Genomic DNA, 22,232 nt, shown 5'->3' with positions numbered 1-22,232 from the left:
AAATAAGGATCAAATAGGTCTAAATGCATAGGAAGGTCCCGTGTTCGAACCCTGCCAGGGGGGTCCTTTCTGTGTGGGGTTCGCATGTTCTTGTTTGCGTTGGTCTTCCTTTGGGTGCTCTGGTTTCCTCCGAAACCAAAAGAGATGAATGCCAGATACATATACTCCTACCAGTGCCCTTGACCGCAAGGTACTGGCATTACATCTGGAGTTAAGGTCCCTGAGCGCTGCACTGTGGCTGCTCACTGCTCCTAACGAATGGATTAAAATGCAGAGGGCCAATTCCCCCATGGAGACAATGAAATGAAATGAAATCAAGTGTAAGGGGATAAATATGTTGAGTCGTTAATAGTTTGAGAAAACCAGCGGTGAAAAGAAAAGTACCACAATGTTCGAAAAGTCCTGTTTTCAGATTTTTACTTGAGTACAAAAATGTTGGCATAAGAATATACTCATTGTAGAAAAGTATGCAATTTATTTATACAAAAAAGGCTGATCTTCACAATGCAACAGGTGTGCTTGTAGAGCATTTTCAAATTGATTAATTATAAAATAGGGCTTAATTGGTTAATGTATGTTTTGTGATGATAATAATAATAATAGTGAATCTACAAAGTAACTCGAAACTAACGTTTTCAAATAATTGTGGTGGAGACATTTTATAAAAGTACCTCAAAATTGCACTCAAGTATAAAGTACAGTATACTTTCCACCACTGCAGACTTAAAGCGACTATACAAGAAAAGAAAATGCCGAAAATGGATATCATACTTTGCATTTTCCATATCGTACCCCTCTCTCTCCCCTCTCTCGGTGCGGGGAGTGGCCGACGAGGAGAGGGCGATTATACTTATAGATTCCAGTGTGTCATTGTCAGAATTACAGGACAGGTTTACCACAGAGAGGATGTGTATAGCAGAGAGAGCATGCATGCCCACGCTCACGCCCACCCAGTCTGTTTCAAATCACATACTCTGTGTGCTCCCGTGGCAGTGCCAGCTGGGAGCCTGGCGGTATAATTTCTCCCCCCTCAGACATGGCTGAGGGAAGTAGGGGTGCTGGGGGGGCTGTAGCACCCCATCCCCCCAGGCACAGCCCCCCCTCGAACAGGAGAGAAAGAGAAAAAAAAGAGATTTAAATATGCTGTATCACAGTATTGGCACCTTATCCTGGTTAATTGCCTGTGTCAGTTCGTTCATATATAACTTGCGTGTGGAGAGGGAAAGTAAAGGCCACGTTTGCGCGTGAAAATGTGCGAAAATGCGCGTGCATGATGCGCGTGCATGCGTATTTTTGCGGCGCGCACTGCGCGCGCGCACCCCCAGGTACACGTTCAGCCCCTGCTAGTGTAAAGTACTTCCCGCGGGCCTGCCCTCAGACTAAATCCTGGGCATGCATCATAGCAGCTGTCCAAGAGAAGGACACTTAACGACGGCCACAAGTGGTCTGGGAGACCAGCCTTTTTTCTCTCTCTCTCATTCTCTCTCCCCCCTCTGTTTCACCTTATCCGCTCAGCTTGAAATAGTGGCGAGAAATGCACCTGTAATTTGTGCTATTATTATTGCTTAATAATACGGGTGATTATGCAATAATAGCGTAGTTATAATAATTAGTTGCGGTGTGGACGGTACATGTGCTGTGTGCAGTACTGGCTCATTTTGTTGGCTTTATCCGCTTTTAACCTGGTGTCACAATTTGGGGGGTGTGTCTATAGGAAAAGAAAATGTCTAAAATTGTCCAGATTTTCTAGATTTCACAAAAGTAGCAAAAACAGCAGATCTACAAGCTAGTACTTGGTCGTACTGTTGAAGTATGACGTTGTGGCACTGAAATCAAGTTTATACATAAGTCACCAAACACTCGCATGAGCATCTGCCATGTTGACATGGCAGATGGGGGACTAAAAAAGACATGGCTTTCTATTTCCTCAAGGAAGTTCTCACACTAACAAAAGTGAAATGCCAGTGACTCAAAAGAGTGACACTCATTTCATCCTGCTGTGTTTGCATATTTTTACTTCTCCAAGCTGCGTTACAAAACGTGAAGGTTTTAAACAGTTTTAAAACCTCATGTGCAAAATCATAATTTTGCACATGAGTATCCCCCGTTGCTCTGTTCCGTTTCTATTTCTATATCCCCGCATGAGCCTTCAATCCACCCCCCCACCCACACACCCACCCGGACAGAGAACCCTGTTATTTTTGTCAATGTTTAAACATATTAAACACCGGCCCGGTGCAAAAGCAGCCTGTGTGGTGTGGTTTAAAAAAAATAAAGTTGAGTGTTTGTAGAGTTGTGTGTGTGCACTCCCCCACTCTCACTTTCATCGCCTCTAATTATTTCCTTTAAGAGACAAGCACAAGCATTTCCCTGTGTAATACTAGCGGAGGCTTATTTTTATTTTATTTTGTGTGACAGTGTTTTCATTACAGGGTGCTGCGGGATATAAGGGACCTTTTACTGATCTGCGCAGATGAAATGACGTGCGTTAAAATGATACAAGCCCCTAAAATAATTAGAGGGCCGCATTTGGTGACTTGTAAAGTGGTTTATGAAGCGCGGTGAAGTCTTGCGGCGGTGGGGGGGGGAAACAGACATCGTGGTACTGTGCAATTAAAGCACGACTCCTTGCTTTTTCTCATTTTCGCATTCCAAGAGATTCCTTTGGCGCGGGACATGACATCAGTGTACCAAAAACCGAAACGTGCGACGTTATAGGCAGAGACAATAGAAAGGCATTGTTCCTTGAGTTGTCATTGTTTGAAAGGCGTTTGCGTTTGACCGCCGTGGATCTCGGTGGGCCGTCTCGACAGCATTGTCTGGCTCTCTAACCCTTACTTCCATGTTTTGTTTGTGTGTCGCGTTTCGCCTTTGTGTATAAGAGGCGTTTTGTGTGTGAATTTGACCACTTCAACCCTATACTGTCCCTGACATTTGGCAAAAAAATATAGCCGATCTACAAGCTCACAGCGTGTCGCAGTGCGACATGTTGTGAGCGTGTAGATCTAACTATTTTTTGGCAAGGATTATTGAGAAGGGGGAAAAATGAGGGGGCCAAGTGTAAACCCCTAGGTGGGACACTGCAACAAAGTATAAGTCAGTGTGTCCAGTGAAAATGTCCAAAACTGTTACTTTTCAGGATTCAAATTCAAAAATAGCCAAAATATCAGATCTACAAAGCTCAAACGTGATACGTTTTGAGCTTGTAGATCTGCTATCTTTGCTTTACGACACTGTAGAAGGGCATTCACCCCCTCCCCCCAAAAAAGGTTGAAAACATACATACAAGGTTTTCTGACAGCAACGATATTCGTGTAGGGTTAAAGTGGTTAACTTTCTCTTACTGTCTCATGCCGATACTGTCTGTCGTCTCATGTTTGTAATTTGTCCATTCACCTCTAACCCCATGTCATTGTGTCAATACTCCTTGTGCTGCCATTTGTGATGAAGACGGTACTAATTAGATGAACTTAAACCACATTCTGCCATGTAATTGTATTAGGTATAATAACCGCAGGTTGGCTGAGACGTTCTCACAGCACGTGTCATCATCGCCCGACATCGCCTTCCCGCCATTTACACGTGCATGACATCAATCACCTTAACGACAGGTCTTAACGAGCACGCATCTTTCCTTCTACAGGGCGTCTCGGGCAGCGGAGGGTTGCAAGGCAGCGCCGGACTGAAAGGCGAGAAGGTTGTGGACAACCCCAAGTGGACATGATGAACTAACTGTTGTGTTTTTTTTTATCTGTATATGATGATGACCATGATACTAATAGTTGTGGTCATGTATTTGACAGGGAAACGGTGGTATACCAGGTATTGACGGGCTGCAAGGGGACACAGGAGAGAGCGTAAGACATCAAATCATCCGTGCACAGCACGTTCAGTCTTAAAGAAGTTTGTTTTAATGAATACATCTTTATTTGAAGCAATCTGTGTGGTAGAATATGTAATAACTTAGCAGGTGTGTGCAGTATACGTGGGTGGATGTGGTCTCCCTGCTCTTCCATTGAGACATTACAGTACTGGTGTCGGTCACATAGGACAGTGGTTCTCAAAGTATACCCTTACAAGTCTGTATAACTCTGAGAGTGTACAAGGGTCCATTTGGTTTCACTTGTACCCTCTCACAGTTATAGGGTTCCTTGAAATTAAAATGTTTCAGAACCACTGGGGTTGGGCACCTATTACTGGTGCAACAATAAAAGCAAAATATCTCCCCTAAGCAAGAAAAATAATTCCCTCTTATAGTCCAGCAGTAGATGTGTGGTCTTCCACACGGAAGACCCGGGTTTGAGTCCTCCTGACGAGGAGTCCCTGGAACAACATGTTTTCAGATGGGGGTTGGCGGCCAATTACATATTGTTTTGGGGGGTCCTTGACATGAAATAGTTTGAGAACCACTGACAGGTTTTTCAGAAAACTGTCAGGATTTAGAAGACATTTTATATAATCGAGCTCAGGTCTAAATACAGTAGGTTAAGAGTTGACCTTTTGCATTGTAGATGTTGTAAAACTAAAACTATACACACAACCTAGATGTTGCATCACTCCAACTGGCTTGATTGTCTTTCTTGTTTTTGTTTATTTACCCAGGGTGCAGTAGGAAACCCTGGCGCTTCAGGACTGCCTGGCCTAGGAGGACAGAAGGTGAGCCAATACAACATTGGTCCTCCATTTTTAATCTATTCACAAGCCCACTATAGTGCACATGTGTTTGCCTCTCGCAATATACCTGAGTTTAGAACGCAAGCCACATTCTTTTTTTTGTTTGCTAAAAGGAAAGCTCATTGATTTAATATGCCCTCACGTAATGAATTGAGCTTTCCTTTTTGTAAACTTCACGTTGTCCTTTTGCTCTGTATCAGGCGGTATATTGTTTATTTGAAGATTGTGATTTTGGTTACTGTGCTGTACTCGGTCTTCGTAGGTGGCGAATTATAACAAATCCACTAACTGGAGACAGGGGGAGGGTGGTATGGGGGGGGGGGGGGGGGGGTGACTTTAGTTCATTTATACACATTGTGAAACCAGGAAAAGGAAACAATAAAAATAATAATATTGAAAGTAAAATAAATGGACCATTCCTCTGTCAAACAGAGGAGCTCAGGATTAGAGCGAATGAGCGCCCTCTCATGTTCAAACACAGGAAATACCACACCCTGAAAAGGCTTGCCTTTTTCAGGGTGTGGTACTTCCAGCCATTTTAATAAAGGCCTCTACCACCTTGAGTGCCTGGACCTGGATTGTTTATGCCTTCCTGGCATATTCTTCAAATTATTCCCTCTCTCTTGAACAGGAAATACCATATTGGAGAAATAGGAGGCTTCCATTTCTTATTTAGACAAGTGGTTCTCAAAGTGGGGTCTTGGGACCCCCAGGGGCCACTGAGGGGATTCCATGGGGTCCCTATAGCTAAATTACTCATTTGTAGGAAACAAACGGTCCCTTACAGGTGTGCAAATGGAACCAAATGGACCATTGGGTCCATTTGGTTCCATTTGCACACTGTCAAGAGTCATGGAGGTTTGAGAACCTCCTGTTTAGACAGCGTGCTTTGATACTCAAACTAACGACGAGGCTTAAACCCTGGAGCGACCGCTGTTTGAATGCTAGCAGATGGACGTTCTCCCTCCTAAAAGCAGGGTTTTGCGCGAGAAGAGAGTACAGAGAGTGAGAATGAGTTCAGACTGAGGTCAGAGGTCAAGGTTCTGTGGGGTCAGGGGGGAGGGGGAGGGGGTTCACAGCCCTAATAGCGGATGTCCCCTGCGGTCAGGTGACAGCTGCTGTTGCCCTTTTGGGTCTTTATTGGTTAGTTACTAATACTATAGTTCAACCCTGACACAGCAGCAACGCAAGGTTATAGTGTCATGGTGTGAATCAATAAGGTATAGGACCCAAATGCAGCTGGACAGGGAGGCACAGAGGCAGATATGTCAACTCAAAATGCAGGAGGTTTTATTCACCAAAGTCCAGGAACAAAAGCAACATCACACTTGACATCAAACAATGAACTGACAAGGAACTCAAAAAACCAGGGCGTATAAATACACACAAGGAAAACAGGGCACAGGTGAACATAACTGAAAATCAAGACAGGGATTGGCTAAGAGACCAACAAGACACAGGTGGAGCAAACTAATAATCACAGGTGAGACAAGACAGGTAACAGTAACCACAAAGGAAACCAGGGCACTAAAATACTACAAAATAAAAGAGCACAACCGAACAGTAAAACACTAACGCAAACTAGGAACAAGGAACACTAGAAAACACAGCAGAAAACGTCACGGATCGTGACATATAGCCCCTCAATGCTCTCAATATAGGCAGCATGGACTGTTTGGATTTGAACGGATGTGCATTTGTTAGCCTGTTTTCGGTAACACTTTCCATATGAAGCCATGCATATCTACATGCAAGGAGTGCTATAGTGGCTCGGTGGCCGGTAGAGGATGGCAACCGCAAGGTTCCCAGTTCGATTCCAGGCTAACCCCAAACTCACCGTTTGCAACACAATTTATAATGCATCCTCGTAGGCTATACGTTATAGTTATAAGCACCCAGAATACTTAAAATAAATTCATGAACAATATAATTAACACATTGTAAAGTATTTTAGTGACTCATAAGGTCAAGTAATGCATTATAATGTACCCATAACTCTGTATAATCACCATTAGAAGGACTCAATGCACTCATAATACTTTTTATTGTATTTTATAATTAGTTATAATTATATTTGCTATAACATATATATATAACATATCAAAAATATTGTTTTAATACTACAGAATTGCTGGTCACCCTGATGAAGGGAGTTGTGCTGCAACATGGGTGCATTTTATTCTGCGACACATTAGCCACTTTATTAGGCTTGTTTTACTTTTCTACAAGAGTGCATTAATTGGTCTCATCTTTTTTACAGGGAAAATAGTGTATTGTAATTCTCATAGTTGCAACACATTATAATAAACAGCATGAAAAAGTTATTTTTGCTAAGTTCAGATTTGAACTGATTTGGCGTTTTCGCTCTACAGGGGACCCAAGGAGATGGCGGGCGGTCGGGTGGTCCCGGTCCTAAAGGTGTATCTGTGAGTACCAGTGTTGCTTTTGGCAGCAAATCTTGATTTTAGTTTTAGTCATAGTCTCTTGAATAGTTTTCATTTAGTTTTAGTCATATTTCAGTCACCTGGAATGTTTTAGTGTTAGTCTAATTTCAGTCGACTATAAATATCATAAGATTTTAGTTGACTAAATCTTTCAGTCAGTTATGACACTATAATGCAGTGGTGTGGTTCCCAAACTTTTTAGCCTGTGATCCAAAAGAGACATTTTAAAACATTTTTTAAATATTTGTTTTCTGAATTGTGGATTTTCTTAGATTCTTTTCGTTGATTTATTCATGCAATTACTGAAAATAAATCATAGAATTGAATGCTTTGAAATGGTAATAATTAAATGCAAAATGTAGGAAACAAAAAATAGAGGGACCCAAAAAAATTGGTCTGCAACCCAACCATGGGTCCCGACCCAGTGTTTGGGAACCAAATAATGGATGACACTATAATCTGTGTGTTACGTTGTGTTTTTTCCCCCAGGGTGAGCGTGGAACCAGCGGACAGAATGGACTTCCTGGAACCAGGGTAAATAATATGTCCTTTTTTTGGCTTCACTGGGGTCAGGATATAATGTTCTATTAACTGGTTCAATCTTCATTGAATCGAGCCCTCACATGCTCCTTGAACCCGTGATCCCTAAGGCTGAGCTCACACCTTTCATGCAATTCTCTGTGCTCGTTGGGTGTTGTGTCATGGCCGCCCAGCGGCCCAATGCATTTCCAATGGAGGTCACATGGTTTGACCCAACATTGTGTTGTGTGAGGGGGAGGGGCGCAGTCGTGCGCCCCTCCCCCTCACACAACACAATGTTGGGTCAAACCATGTGACCTCCATTGGAAATACATTGGGCGGCCATGACACAACACAACGAGCATCCAACGAGCACGAGAATTGCATGAAAGGTGTGAGCTCAGCCTAAGGCATCACTCACACGGTCGCTGCAGATTGCTCTGTGCTTGCTGTATACAAAGGGTGTGACACAGCTTGCCCCAATGCATTTCCAATGGGAGTCACATGGTCTGAAACAACACTTGTGTTGTATGAGGGGGAGGGGCGCAGTCGAAACACAGCCGAAAGCCATACAACAGCTTGTAGTCCAAAATGTAGTCCTCAAACCATGTGACTTCCATTGGAAATGCATTGGTGCGGCCATGACACTCACAGCATTCATACAGCAAGCATGCAGCAATGCATTAAAGGTCTGAGTGAGGCCTAATCTGGCCAAAGAGATTTGGTGTATGGGAAAGAGCGGAACAAATACAGACTATAGAGCCAACCACCTGGTCAAGTTTAGTAAGAGCATTGGTTCTCAAAGTGTATGTGTTTGAAACTCAAAGCTTTGCTTCTGGGGGTCCTTGGCACAAAATATTTGTGAGATGGGAGCCAAACCTACATTTGGGGGTCCTTGACATGAAAAAGTTAGAAAACCACTGACTACAAAATGGTTCTCTTTAAAGTGTTCAATCTGCACTGAATGCGTGAACGGAGTGTGCACACGTCAGATGTTAAACTGAAGACAGGGTTAACTGGTATACAGGCCATGTGTTTCAGAGGAGAGGGAGAGCTGCAGGAGAGGCTGTAATGGCACAAACAGATGTGGTTCTTCCTTCATTCACTCTCCAAGCTTCCTGTCTGGGAACCTGTGGGGGCGTTTTTGGACCATAATGCACCTCATTGAAGGCCTGCATGCACCACACAGCTTTTTTTGTTGATGTCTTTCCTCGAGACTTCTAAAAACGATAGTTTCCCTCCGTCCCCATGGGGTCCAGAGTGCAATACGGAGCGACGCGCCACTAAATCAAGACAAGCGTTTTATTTCCCAGCGTTGTTCGATGACCTCTGAGGCGAGGGCGATATTCGATTTTTTTGTCTGATGTGGCTCGCATGTCCATTACATTACCTGGACGGACGAGCAAAACGGAAAGAGTCAAGTCGTTGCAAAGTCTGCTTATTATGAGCGACTTCGGGCTTGTTTTCTGTAAAGTCACGGTACAGAACACACTCACTGGGTTTTTTTTGGGGCTTGTTCCTAAACGTGTAGTCGTTTTTTTGGTTCTTGCGTCCTTAAAGGTTGTTTAAACCATTGGGTTTAAAACATTTATGTCAAAGGCCCCCCAACTTATTAGGCATTTTTCCACAGACGCATATCTGAAAATATGTTGTGCGAACTAGACAGACACACGCACGCACGCACGCACGCACGCACGCACGCACGCACGCACGCACATTAGTTTTGACTATAGATTTGTGTAGGCCTAGTTAAATTCCAAATATTTCACACTTGTTGTTGAACCCCTGCAGTCGCTTCCTTTAGGCTTGCTTTCCGCTTGTTTCTCTCAGAACATCTGGCAACAACACACAGGCAGAGTGTGTCCAAAGTTCTGTCATGAGGACATGTCATGGTGGCTGTGGATGTCCTCCTCGGTTCACCTGCAGATATAAACATCAGCTGCACTGCATGCGGGGATTGGTTTGCCGTATGGCTGCGCAATCTCTCTCTCTCTCTCTCTCTCTCTCTCCCCTGCTGACCCCCGTGTTCTGAAGCGCACTGTGAAAGCAGGAGGTTGGCTTTCCATTACGATAACGTTGTTGTTGTTGTTCTATGGAAACCTTGTATGTTCCCCAAAACTGTGGAATGCACTCCCCGTTGCAGTCAGAACTGCGGCATCACTCCCAATCTTCCGCCGTAGTCTGAAGACCCACTTTCAGACTCCATCATGGCCCATAGCACTTATCCTACCCCCTTAGATAGCACTTTTTAGACTTAGATAGCATTTGAAACAGACTTATAGCATGTCATGTAGACAGCACAATAATAAGCATTGTATATAGTCATCATAGTAGCCTACATATGTATAGCATAGTATAGTATATATGTATAGTTAATATGTATAGTGTCATTATATAGATATGTTCTAGTTACGTTCTTAGCTTACGCATGTTTCTTGATAAATGCATTTTATATATGTGATGTATTCCCATACTTTTGTTCCTGCCTAATGTAAGTCGCTCTGGATTAAGAGCGTCTGCTAAATGCCTAAATTGTAAATTGTTCCCAAATACTATGGGACAGAAGTCCCAAGCTGATTGTGCTCTACTGTCTAATTAATTAAGAGAAGGTGCTTCACTCTTAGTGAAGTCAACTGTCAAGGTGAATTTTCTTTGCGGCATCAGTTATGACTTAATGGACATGCATGTTTGTTCTGCTTACCGGCCTTCAACAGCATTTGAATGCTGAACGAAATGCATTCACTTTTCAGGAAATGGACAAAATAACTAATGTGGTTATTATTTACAAGCTCTTGTTAATACTTTTCATTGGGTACAGGCTACATATTTAAAACCCAGGTATACTTTCAGTTTAGCTTTACTTAAAAAAATAAATTGTTTATTTATTTATTTTTATTTTTATTTATTTAAAAAAAATAGCCAATCTTTAAGCTTGTTGTAGATTGGCCATTTTCACTACTATTGTTGCATGACACACATATGTCATACATACAACAAAGTAGTAGAGCATTACAATTATGAACAAAACATAAAACATAGAAATAATGGGAGATACAAGGTTTCTGCATGGACAGCGATGCTATGATGTGCTGCTGATGCCAGCCAGGCGCTATGGATGGTTTCAGAGCTGTCACGTCACAAGCTTGTCAGTTGACAGGTACTCGTTTGCAGGCAGTTCAGTGAAAGTTTCCTGTCTGTGAAAACACTTTACCTCAGTAAAGGTGAGAGAGGGGAAGTGGTGGTTTTAGCTGAGCCCACGTCCTTGGGAGGGAGGGAGGGGGAGGGGGGGGGGGGAGGGGGGGTGTCAGGATGGGGTCAGCGCGGCTGTCGGGTCGAACGAGACGTGAAGGGAGGAAAGGAAGATGTGCTTGACAGACAGGTGCCACGCGTTCAGCACCTCTGTGCCCGCCAAGGTGACCGCTCTCCAAACAACCCGTCCCACACCTGAACGGGATGTGACTCACAATACGCCACATTGTCTTGACGTCGATGTCGACTGTTTAAACTTTGTTCTGACCTCTGGAGGTTTTTTTGGGACTTTTTATTCTGACCCCCCACACCCTCTCTCTCTCTCTCTCTCTCTCTCTCTCTCTCGGCTTCAAGATGTAATACATCATTTGTTGTACTTTTTGTTTCAAATTGCAGGGGCCGGCAGGCGTGGATGGATTGACTGGGAAAACCGGCACTTCGGGGAAAGATGTACGTTTTGAAGCTCTATACCTGACAGCTAAATGCTGTCAGGCCCTCTGCTTTTGACATCCCCCCCTCTGGTCATTCATTCATACAGCCGGTGGGGGGGATTATGTTTTACCTCATTCTTCTGGTCAGAGTGAATTATTAAATACATGCATTTCCCCTTTTGGGAAATGCAGACTGTGTGTTAAACAAATCAAACCAAATCTGGCGTCCCTATTAGGGGCGAAATCAGTTCAACATTTGTCCATTTAATTTAAAAATCCCAAATTTGCATAAATAGCCGATCTACACGCTCACAACGTGTCGCAGTGCGTTGTGAGCTTAGATGCGATCTTTTAGCTATACGTGCTGTATAGACGTATATAGGAGCTCGACCCCCTATACCCAAAACTAAACTAAAATGATTCCTTTCGTCAAAAATAGTGAACATCAGTGGTGGAAAGTAACTAAGTACTTTTACTTAAGTACTGTACTTAAGTACAATTTTGATGTATTTGTACTTTACTTGAGTATTTCCAATTTCCAGTACTTTTACTTCTACTCCACTATACATCTCAGAGCCAAAATTTGTACTTTTACTTCACTACAATTATTTGATATTTTTAGTTAGTTACGTTACTTTGGAGATTTAAATTTTGATTAGAAAACATACATTAACCACTTCAACGCTATACATTTTGGCAATTTGAAAATAGCCGAACGCGACGCATTGTGAGCTTGTAGATCTGCTATTTTCAATAGATTTTGTAACTTGTGAAATGGCACATTCTGCAAAACGAGTACTTTTACTTTTTAGGTAGTACATTTTGATGCCGATACTTTTGTACTTTTACTCAAGTACATTTTCAATTCCGTACTTTTACTTATAACGAAGTAGTTCTAAATTGCAGTATTGGTACTTTTACGTAAGTAAAACAATTGAGTACTTTTTCCACCACTGTCAAAAATACAAGCTAGTGAACATAGTTTAACTCCTTGAACACCTTGTTAGAATCCCTGTATTTGTATCGTATTGGCTGTATCATACTAATGAATTGAGTACAAAGGACCACAGTGGATACAGATCCTTTTTTGTGCGATCCTCTTAGCATAATCTTTGACTGTACTACCTGTATTGTTAATATAAGCATGTTAATAAAGTATCCGATCAATCAATATGGCTTAAGTGGTTAAGAAAATGCCCCCCATCCATCCCCATCCCCTCTATTTATTTTAATGTTACAAAACGAACCCTCAAAACGAATCTATGCACACCTGCGATTTGTCTGTGATGTTAACAGTCCACATCTTCTCTACTATTCTCAGGGTTTAAAAGGACTGATTGGCACACCTGGGCCCAGTGGGGTCAAAGGAGAACAGGTCAGTGGTGTAAAGTACATTTACTTAAGTACAATTTGGGGGTATTTGTACTTTACTTGAGTATTTCCAATTTCCAATACTTTTACTTCTACTCCAGAACATCTCAGAGCCAAAATATTGTACTTTTTCAATTATTTGAAAACATTACTTACTACAGTAGCTACTTTGATTTTGATTAGAAAACATACGTTCTGCATAATGAGTACTTTTACTTTTGGTACTTTAAGTGCATGTTGAATTCCGGACTTTTTCCAGAGTATTTCTATATTGCAATATTGATACTTTTACTGGTAAGTAAAACATCTGAGTACTTTTTTCCACCACTGGAAAAGATACAGTGTCTGACTGTCTTCGGTGTGTACAGTGTAAACGCTCCCCCGGCACCTTGATACTTCCAGGAAAGACAAACGACTTAATCGTCGCGTTATTAAAGTCGTGCTGTCATAAATCACGGCAAGAAGAAAGACATTATCTTCGGTTCCTAGGCTACTGTCTCTACTTTCCAGACATTCCTCTGTCTCCCCCCCTTCTGCCATCAAAGACGGCCCACTCATTTGCCTGACAAAATAAAAATTATAGCCGAGTTCATTTGCCTGTCTATAATTACTGAGTGACGATGGTTCCAGTGACACGCACGCGCACACGCACACGCACACGCACACACACACACACACACACACACACACACACACACATGCATGCATGTACCACACCCACATGCACATGTGCGTGCGCACGCACGCGCACACACACGCACACACACACACACACACACACACACACACACACACACACACACACACACACACACAAAGGTTTGTATTACTATACGTGAGAGGACATTCTTTCTGAATGCCATTCTTACAAGTATTTGCCAATTTTAAAGCTGAAAATGCCTGAACTACAAGCTCACAATGTGTCCCAGCGTGATGCATTGTGAGCTTGTAGATCTGCTACCTTCGGTGCATGACACACACCTGCAGTACGCAACTAAGCATACATCATACATGACTCCATCCCAGTGTACACCGATGATTTGCAACGCAACTGGTTGCAACTTGCAAACATGCAACAAAAACCTTTGCAACAAGTCCACACCTCCTTAATCTAAATGCGTATAATCCTAACCCTAACATGAACCTTGTCTGGCTTGTCCTATTTGTAATCTTTATTCTTTATTTCTTTATTTCTGAATCATCTCACAGGGAGAGAGGGGACCTGCCGGAATGCCTGGGGATGTTGTGAGTACCAAATATAGATCCAAAAATCACACCTGTGTGAACTGAGTGGTGTAAGGTTTTATATAGCATGATCAGCTGTGGTCTGACGTAATGTCTAAGGTATTATATAAGGTAAGGTATTATATAGCCTCACACCCGGATGTGATTTCACAACTGGCTGTTTTTGTGCAGAAAAAATGAGCATGGTTGCTACGGTCATCCAGTTCACCCGGGTGTGATTTAATTACGTCAGAAATTATTTTGAACATAGCAACCATGCTCATTTTTTTCTGCACACAAAAGCCAGTTGTAGGAGTGGTTTACACCACTCAAAAATACATTGACCAGCTAAAATGTTCAGAAATCACATACAGTAGCTGTTCACATGGAGTTAACGTAAACGTGTTGCTGTTTATTCACGTCATATTGCACTGACTGTTACCTGCATATTGTTGCTTTCATTTCTAGGTTCGGCAAGAGGGCTTAAAAGGAGCAAACGTGAGGAATTATTTAATAATATTTATCAAATATCCTGTACATATACCTACATTTTGTGCCCTTGTATTCTTTCAGAATTGCGACGTGGAGCGCCCCCATGTTAATTGGGTGATTTTTCAACACAAAATATACCCATAGTAGAGTTCAGTCAAGTACCCAGCCTTTTTTTGGACGATTTTTAAAAATAAATGTTTTTTTTCAAGGACGTCTCCAGGCGTCTTTGGGCACCACAGGACATTACTACAAAGACGTGTGGAGACATCTTGAGCACAAAAAGTGTTTTAAGTTGGCCATGATAAACGTCTAACCACATGAACCCGAGCGTCCTTATTCTGGTGGGAACATAGCCGATCTAAAAGCTCACTGGACTTGTATAGATCAGCTATTTTCTGTGAAAATATTTAGCGTAGTGCGAAAGTAGATTTTAGTGTTAGTGTTGGGAACCCGGTCAACTGTTACTGTACTGTTACTGTACAGTACATACGTAGGGTTCATTTGGTTACAAGACAACCAATGAACTTGAACTGTAAAGTGTTAAATATCACAACGCTGCAGTGTTGTTTTTGGCAGCGACTTTTGATTTTAGTTTTAGTCATTAGTCAACTGGAATGTGTTAGTGTTAGTCTAGTTTTAGTCGACTAAATATCATAAGATTTTAGTCGACTAAATCTACAGTTGATTTAGTCGACTAAAATGTATATGAGCGGGCCTTGATGCCGTCGCAATGACTGATTTTACACTTGCTGAAAATAGCCGACCTACAAGCTCACAACACGTCGCGCTGCGACGCTTTGTGAGCTTGTAGATCTGCTATCTTCAGCATGCAACTAATTGTAAAATTACTTATACTGGATCTCTCGTCCAATAGTCCCTTCCTAACATTTGAGTCTAGTTTTTTATCTGTTGACGAAATTGTCAGTATATTGTAGTCTTATAGTTTTAGTCATCATAGCTTAGTTTTTATTTAGTTTCCATTTAGTTTTCGTCAGTGGGAAAAAGGTCGTCGACGAACATTTTTCCTCTTTAGTTTTAGTCGAGGAAACGCTGCATACATGTTTTCCATGTATCTGACCTCTGTGTGACCTCTCCTCCAGGGCCCTCCCGGACCCCACGGGCCTCCAGGGTCCGAAGGACCCGCGGGACCACCTGTAAGCATCTTGATCTATTGCTTCCTGTCCAGACGCTTCCTGTTCTGTGCATGTCTCTTTCTTGGACACGACCTGCACGTCGTCTCGCTTTGTAGAAAAACCACCTGTTCATCTGCATGTTACAACCGAGAGGGTCATCACACAGGCCACGCAGCCATGTGTCCTAAATGCACTGCATGCAAGTAACTACGTACATTTGCTCTGGTAAATTTGGAGGTACTTCCATTTCTTGATACTTTATACTTCCACCCCACTACATCTCTGGGGGCAAATGTACTTTTTACTCATGCTGCATGTACTTGACAGCTTTATAGTTACAGGTTACTTACTTTGTAGATTTTAGGGCTCCGTTTTCGTCACCGCTAAACCCCTTGGGCCCTATTATGCGTGTCTTAAGTACCAGGTCTTATTCCTTAACTTAAGACCTGGAGGCGTGATCAATGCCATTTGGCTATTCTGAGTGGCCAAATGGCATTGACCACGCCTCCAGGTCTTAAGTTAAGGAATAAGACCTGGTACTTAAGACACGCATAATAGGGCCCCTTATCCCTAAACTTCTTTGCCTTTTTTTTTATTTTATTATTTTGCAAAACATTTTTGAAAAGTTAAAATGGCCAGTCTACAAGCTCACAACGTGTCAATGTAGATTGGATAGTTCAACTATTCAAAAATGTTTTTCAAAATAGTAAAAAAAAGACAAAGAAGTTTAGGGATAAGGGGTTTAGTGGTGACGAAAATGGAGCCGGGCCACCTATTAATATTGAATAAAAGTATTGATCACAACTACATTTTTCTTTTTCAATAACATGATTTATGTAATTCTTACTTACAGTACGTACGTACATATGTTATTGAATGCAGTAGTATGGTATGGCTATACTTTTATGTCCAAAATGGAAGCACTTTCTTCTTCCATCATTGGTGGTATGAACTGTGTTTGACTGTGAACATGTTTGTTTGTGCCCCCAGGGACCACCCGGTGCAACAGGTTTACCCGGAGAACCTGGAGAGTTCGGACAGAGGGTAAGATATCCTCATCCTGGTACAACAATATGGTGTCATGGTTCTGTAAGCAATAAGCACGCGTGGCTTCCCTGCAGTGTACGCATGTAGTCAGTTACTGGATACAAAGTACAAGGCGATTCCTGCTCTCCCTCAATCTTTTCTCGGATTACAATTTTAATATACATCACCATCTCCTGTCTCAATTATTGACCCGTCAAACACCTCTCCTTAGGTGGCCTTACACTAGCCGATTTTTTTCAATCTGAAATCTGATAGCACCACACACTACAGGATAATCGGAGCGGGGCAGAGCAAATATCAAACATTCTTGATGTTGATCGGGCCGATCCCGATCGCGCGTTGAGCGGTCGGGCACCCCCGAGCGTCAAAAATGCCCGATTATCGGCTAGTGTAAGGCCACCTTAAGTAATCAGTGACCTGTCGACAGGTCCCCCTGTGAACCCCCCGAATCCCTAAACTAAAGCCTCATTTCCACCAAGTTCCATGTGATCTCTTTTAAAGGAGAAAAAAACAAGACTTATTTTCTATCAATTACTCACCCCATGAAGCCTTGAATTCACAGAGATTTCTTTGTTTTTGTCACATTCCGAAGCCAATCATTTCGGTCATCGGCGGGAGTGTTCAGAGAAGTGGATAATTCACTGCCACGCCATTATCATAAAAGGCCACATGTTCCGTAAAGCTTCTGTTAGCTGGCGCGCTACTTATTAAAGTACTGTGGTCCTAGATTTTACAGCTCAGTACGCAGTAATTGGCATAGCGTCTATAGCCAAAGCTTTGCTATTTTTAGCAGTTTCCAATTATGCAAAGAAACAAATTAGCCTCTTTATTTACTATTTTTAACAACTCTTCTTGATGCTTATAAGACAATAACAGCTGGAGGTCTTTAAGGTTGTGCTTTTTAAATGTCAGAATATTTAGCTGCCTCTTGTTTGTGGGCTTCATCTCCATATTCTCAACATGCGGTCCTAGTACCCCCTGGGGTACTTGGAGGCGGTTCCAGGGGGCCGCCAGCTACATGATGGATATTTGGGAACAAATAATGGTAACTCTGATAGTGTATACAGATGGAACCAGATGCGTAGATTGCGGTCGATCAGAGATGAAAACGGTATTGATTGGGCTTCCTGTGGCCTAATGCAGTGGTTCTCAATTTAACCCATTTTGGGCAGGAACCCCTTTTGGTGTTAGCATTATGTTATGCTTTAGCTATTGAAAAATAGCAGATCTACAAGCTCATAGCTTAACGACTGACATAGAAACATAGCTTTTTCAGAAAACTGTCAGGATGTAGAAGATATTTTTAGAATCGTAGGTAGGGTCCAGCTTAGGACCCCTCAAGGTTCCTTGAGGGGGTTCCAAATGGACCCTTTACAGGTCTGTAACTCTCAGAGTGTACACTTACAGGTCCGTTTGGTTCCATTTGTATACACTCTCATCAGACACGCTCTAATCTAATGCTTATCGAACTGTGGGTCCTTGAAAAGTGTACTGTTAGCGACAAGGTTCAAGTCAGCAACATGCACTGTTCAACTGCTTTAGGCTTCTCAGCTGTGAAACCAATTTCACCATGCAGGAACTTCAGCTCAGCTGACCACAAGTGATGCGGACATACAAGTAGCATACAGTGCCGTACATTATTTTCTTGGAATGAAGATATATATATATAATAGTTTATATTCTCAGAAGCAAACCTTGAGGGCATGCCCCCGCGGACATCAAGTGGATTTTACAGTTTGTAAATGTACAGTGAGTGTGGCTACAGTGTCAGTGTGTTTAGATTAGAAAAACACCCCATTTCCTCTGCGGCGGCGCGTTTGGCCCGGGCCAACCCCCGGTCCGTTCCTCCTCGTCCTTTTGTAGTTTTCACTGGAGGTCTCAGCCTAGCGTTTTATTGCTCCAAAGGGCTTTCCAAGTGAATCCACCACGCTCTGTTGAAGGGGTGAAAAAGAAACAGATGAGCAATGACCTAGATTCTGTATGTTTCTGCTTGTTTTACCACAAGCTCAAACAACTGTTGTGCTCAAGCTTGTTGCTTCACGTTCTGTGTGTGTGTGTGTGTGTGTGTGTGTGTGTGTGTGTGTGTGTGTGTGTGTGTGTGTGTGTGCATGCGTGCGTGCGTGCGTACTTTACAGCCACACACACACACACACACACACACACACACACACACACACACACACACACACACACACACACACACACACACACACACACACCCTCGCAATCTCAGTTGCAGTGCGGGGAGTCTCCAGCAGATGGCAGTGTAGTGTTTCCAACCCTAACCCAACACAGATTTCTTCATTGCTTGCATGTAGCTTGCTGCTACTTCTGACTGTTGTACAAAGAAACAAACAAACAGCTACTTCAAAGGTATATAATTATGTGCAACTTTCTTGTCTTTTAGGGAAAGAAAGGTGAAAGTGGGTTACCTGGAGTGGACGGGCTTCCTGGACCACCTGTAAGAACAACATTTGATTATGCACGCGCACGCACGCACGCACGCACGCACGCACACACACACACACACACACACACACACACACACACACACACACACACACACACACACACACACGCACGCACACACACACACACCCCCCCCTATGTGGCTGCCCTGTGCATGATGGACATGGGAAATTGACCTAATCATGGTCATGTCAGTAGGCAAAATGAATGCAGGCGCGCTGAACTTCCAAATTAGGACAATATCCCCCTCTAGTGGCTTGCTACTGTAATATTGTAGCACAACATTAAGTTAATAATATAAATATCAGTTTAAATAAACTTGCGTTGTTTCACATTTTATTTCATAACATGCCCTGACTCCCCCCTGAAGTTAGAAAGACACTTGTTCAGCCCCCTTTTTATCTGTGATTGGCACTTCAAATTCGACAAATTCGTCCAGAGTCTCAACACAACCATCTATTGATATTTTACAGCACTGTGTGCCTCCGTACATTCATTGACAAGCTTTATGTTGATGCTGATCTTCCTTTTCCAGCAGCGTGTGTTGAGACTCTGGACATGACAAAACACAGTGAGGATTTAGGCCATGTTATCTGCTATGGTGTTGATCCACTGGCAGTGAAAACTTAATACTGGTTTCAACACAGCCATCTTTTTAGAGTACATTGTGCTTCAGTATGTTGACAAGCTTCATGGAGATGCTAATTTTCCTTTCCAGCTCGATTTGGCACCTGCCCACAGAGCCAAAACTACTAGTAACTGGTGTACTTACTACTGACCATGGTATTACTGTGCTTAACTGACCAGCCAACTGGCCTGACCTGAACCCCACACAGAATCTAGGTTGTATTGTCAAGAGACATAAGTCTGAACAATACAAATTAATTTACGGCTGTTATCAAAGCAAACCTGGGCTTCCATAAGACCTCAACAGTGCCACTGGCTGATCACCTCCATGCCACGCCACATTAATGAAATGATTTGTTTAAAAGTAGCCCAGACCAAGTATTAACTGCATGCATACATTAATATACTTTTCAGATGGTCGACATTTCTCGTTTAAAAAATCATTTTTTTAGTGGTCTCGTAAAATATTCATTGGGATAGGATTTTTTTATTTTCATGAGCTGTACGCCATAATAATCAAGATTAAAACAAAAAAAGGTTTTAAATACTTCACTTTATGCACAATGAATTGAGAATATATAAAAGTTTCACTTTTTTAATTATATTACGGAAGAAAATGAACTTTTACAAAATATTCTAATTACATGGAATGGACCTGTACATTAAACTGTACATCATAAAATGTTCACATTAGTCCTTCAGTTAATATTTCTCTTCCTCATTTGTTAGGGCCCCCAGGGGCCTACTGGGCCACAAGGAAATCCAGGACACACTGGACCTCCCGTAAGTAAAACAAAAACTATCTGTATATAAAATATCCAACAAAACACATGCCAATATTATTTAATACTTTCTTTCTTTACCAAGGGTCTCCCTGGTGAGATTGGATTTTCAGGCAAACCAGGAGAGTCGGGAAAGCCTGTGAGTTTGTCCTTTCTCCTCAAATACACGCTTTATTATTTCCATACATTCGTTTAACGAAGTGAATCACGCTGACATGTGCAGTAGTAACATTTATTTACTTTGTTTTCCAAAGGGTATGCCTGGCAAAGACGGCTTGGATGGCCTTTCTGGAAACGATGGATCTACAGTGAGTACAGTAGCACTGCCATTGCAGCCCACGTTATTGGTATTACAGGCGCAGATGCCTGTCGTATGAAATGTGCTATAATATACAGTAAATAAACTTGACTTGACAGGGGACTAGTCTGTAGCTGGGAGCCCTGTCAGTTACCATTGTGTTCTGACCAGCATTACTGCACTGCCAACGGATGCAATTCAGAACTCAACTGATGCAATTCAGAAACTCAACAGTTTTTCCTTTAAAAAAAACATTTTACTTAGTTCACCGAAATTCCCTTGGGCTCTATACTGGGCCCTCTCCTGGTTTAATTCTCTAAATATCTTATAAATATAAAAAAAAATTGCCAATCTACAAACTTCTAGATCAACAATGTTTGCCTCACAATAGGTATGCTAGTGTTGAAGTGGTTAAAGGCCTTTCTACACCAATAATTATAATTACAATGATAACTACGATGAGGAAGCATCCATTCCACACTGATTGGGTCCAATTCAGTGGACCCAAGTGGAGACCAGGGCACAGCTAATGGAGTTCAGGCTGGCGTGAACCTAGACTCTAGCCACTTGATTTAAGTTGACTTGATTGATTGACATAATAAAGGGCCTGTCAGCTCAAACCCATAATAATAATCAAGAGTGTTGCTGCCCACAATTACAAATTAAATACCAGACAACTCTACCTATTCCATTTCTCCCCCTCTATTTCCCATTCCAAGTGCATTTGTCTAGCCAGCGCTGCTATTCCAAAGCCATTTTCAGCAATGGTATTATAATGTTTTCGGTGGGTAGATCTTGTTGAGCTGGTCATTTTGAAAGTAGTTCTCAAGTAAAAAAAAAAGTGTGGGCACTCCTGACCTAGAGAATAAGAAACTAAGATGCAGGCACACTGGAAACATAAACAAACAGAACATTGGAACATTTGACAACCAACTGACAAGCACTCAGGGATATACCGTATATACTATACAGCTGGAGTGTACAGGGACCAGAATTAGCTGCGAAATATGAGAATGGTGTAACAAGCGGACTAGGGGGTGTGACAGGCAAAACACAGGACAGGACTGACAAGGCAAAGACAAGACGGGTGAGTAGGGAAAGTCGGGCCCAGGAGAGGTATGACTATGATAGCATAGGGAAACCCAAACAAATACATTCTCCAAAACCAAACACAAGTACTGTAACTAAATAAATAAGCAAACTTGAATGATTAAGACCATAACGCTATGTAGCCGGGGAGCCACAGGCCCAAAAGCTCCAGGAATAGAGATTAACCTGTGATGTCAATGAGAGGTCTGCTTTGCCGAAAACACAGCGAAAAAATGGCCATTTTTGTATACCACACCATAGACAACCAATATAAGACAAATTTTCATCATACTTTAAGTAGCATGTGACATGTCAAACTAGGGGGTTTTCATCATAGAGTATAAAGAAGGATAGAGACTGAACTGGCGCGAAGCTCCCCCCCC

At 42.3% G+C, this 22,232-nt stretch overlaps 1 protein-coding gene across 1 annotated transcript in view; it reads left to right on the top strand.

The window, feature by feature from the left end:
• col22a1 (collagen, type XXII, alpha 1) overlaps positions 1-22,232 on the top strand; it is a 103,087-nt gene that overhangs the window by 34,347 nt on the left and 46,508 nt on the right. The window contains exons 13-27 of the mRNA XM_079521831.1: positions 3,644-3,697; positions 3,804-3,857; positions 4,603-4,656; positions 7,047-7,100; positions 7,608-7,652; positions 11,283-11,336; positions 12,639-12,692; positions 13,898-13,933; positions 14,381-14,410; positions 15,505-15,558; positions 16,528-16,581; positions 18,992-19,045; positions 20,410-20,463; positions 20,548-20,601; positions 20,717-20,770. Of these exons, the coding sequence (XP_079377957.1) occupies positions 3,644-3,697; positions 3,804-3,857; positions 4,603-4,656; positions 7,047-7,100; positions 7,608-7,652; positions 11,283-11,336; positions 12,639-12,692; positions 13,898-13,933; positions 14,381-14,410; positions 15,505-15,558; positions 16,528-16,581; positions 18,992-19,045; positions 20,410-20,463; positions 20,548-20,601; positions 20,717-20,770 (759 nt within the window). The remainder of the gene's footprint in view (positions 1-3,643; positions 3,698-3,803; positions 3,858-4,602; positions 4,657-7,046; positions 7,101-7,607; positions 7,653-11,282; positions 11,337-12,638; positions 12,693-13,897; positions 13,934-14,380; positions 14,411-15,504; positions 15,559-16,527; positions 16,582-18,991; positions 19,046-20,409; positions 20,464-20,547; positions 20,602-20,716; positions 20,771-22,232) is intronic.

Source organism: Electrona antarctica (genome assembly GCF_951216825.1).
Source record: "Electrona antarctica genome assembly, chromosome: 15".
Taxonomy (NCBI): Eukaryota; Metazoa; Chordata; class Actinopteri; order Myctophiformes; family Myctophidae; genus Electrona; species Electrona antarctica.
Note: the sequence above shows the minus strand (reverse complement) of the source record. Positions and strands in the feature narration are given on the sequence as shown.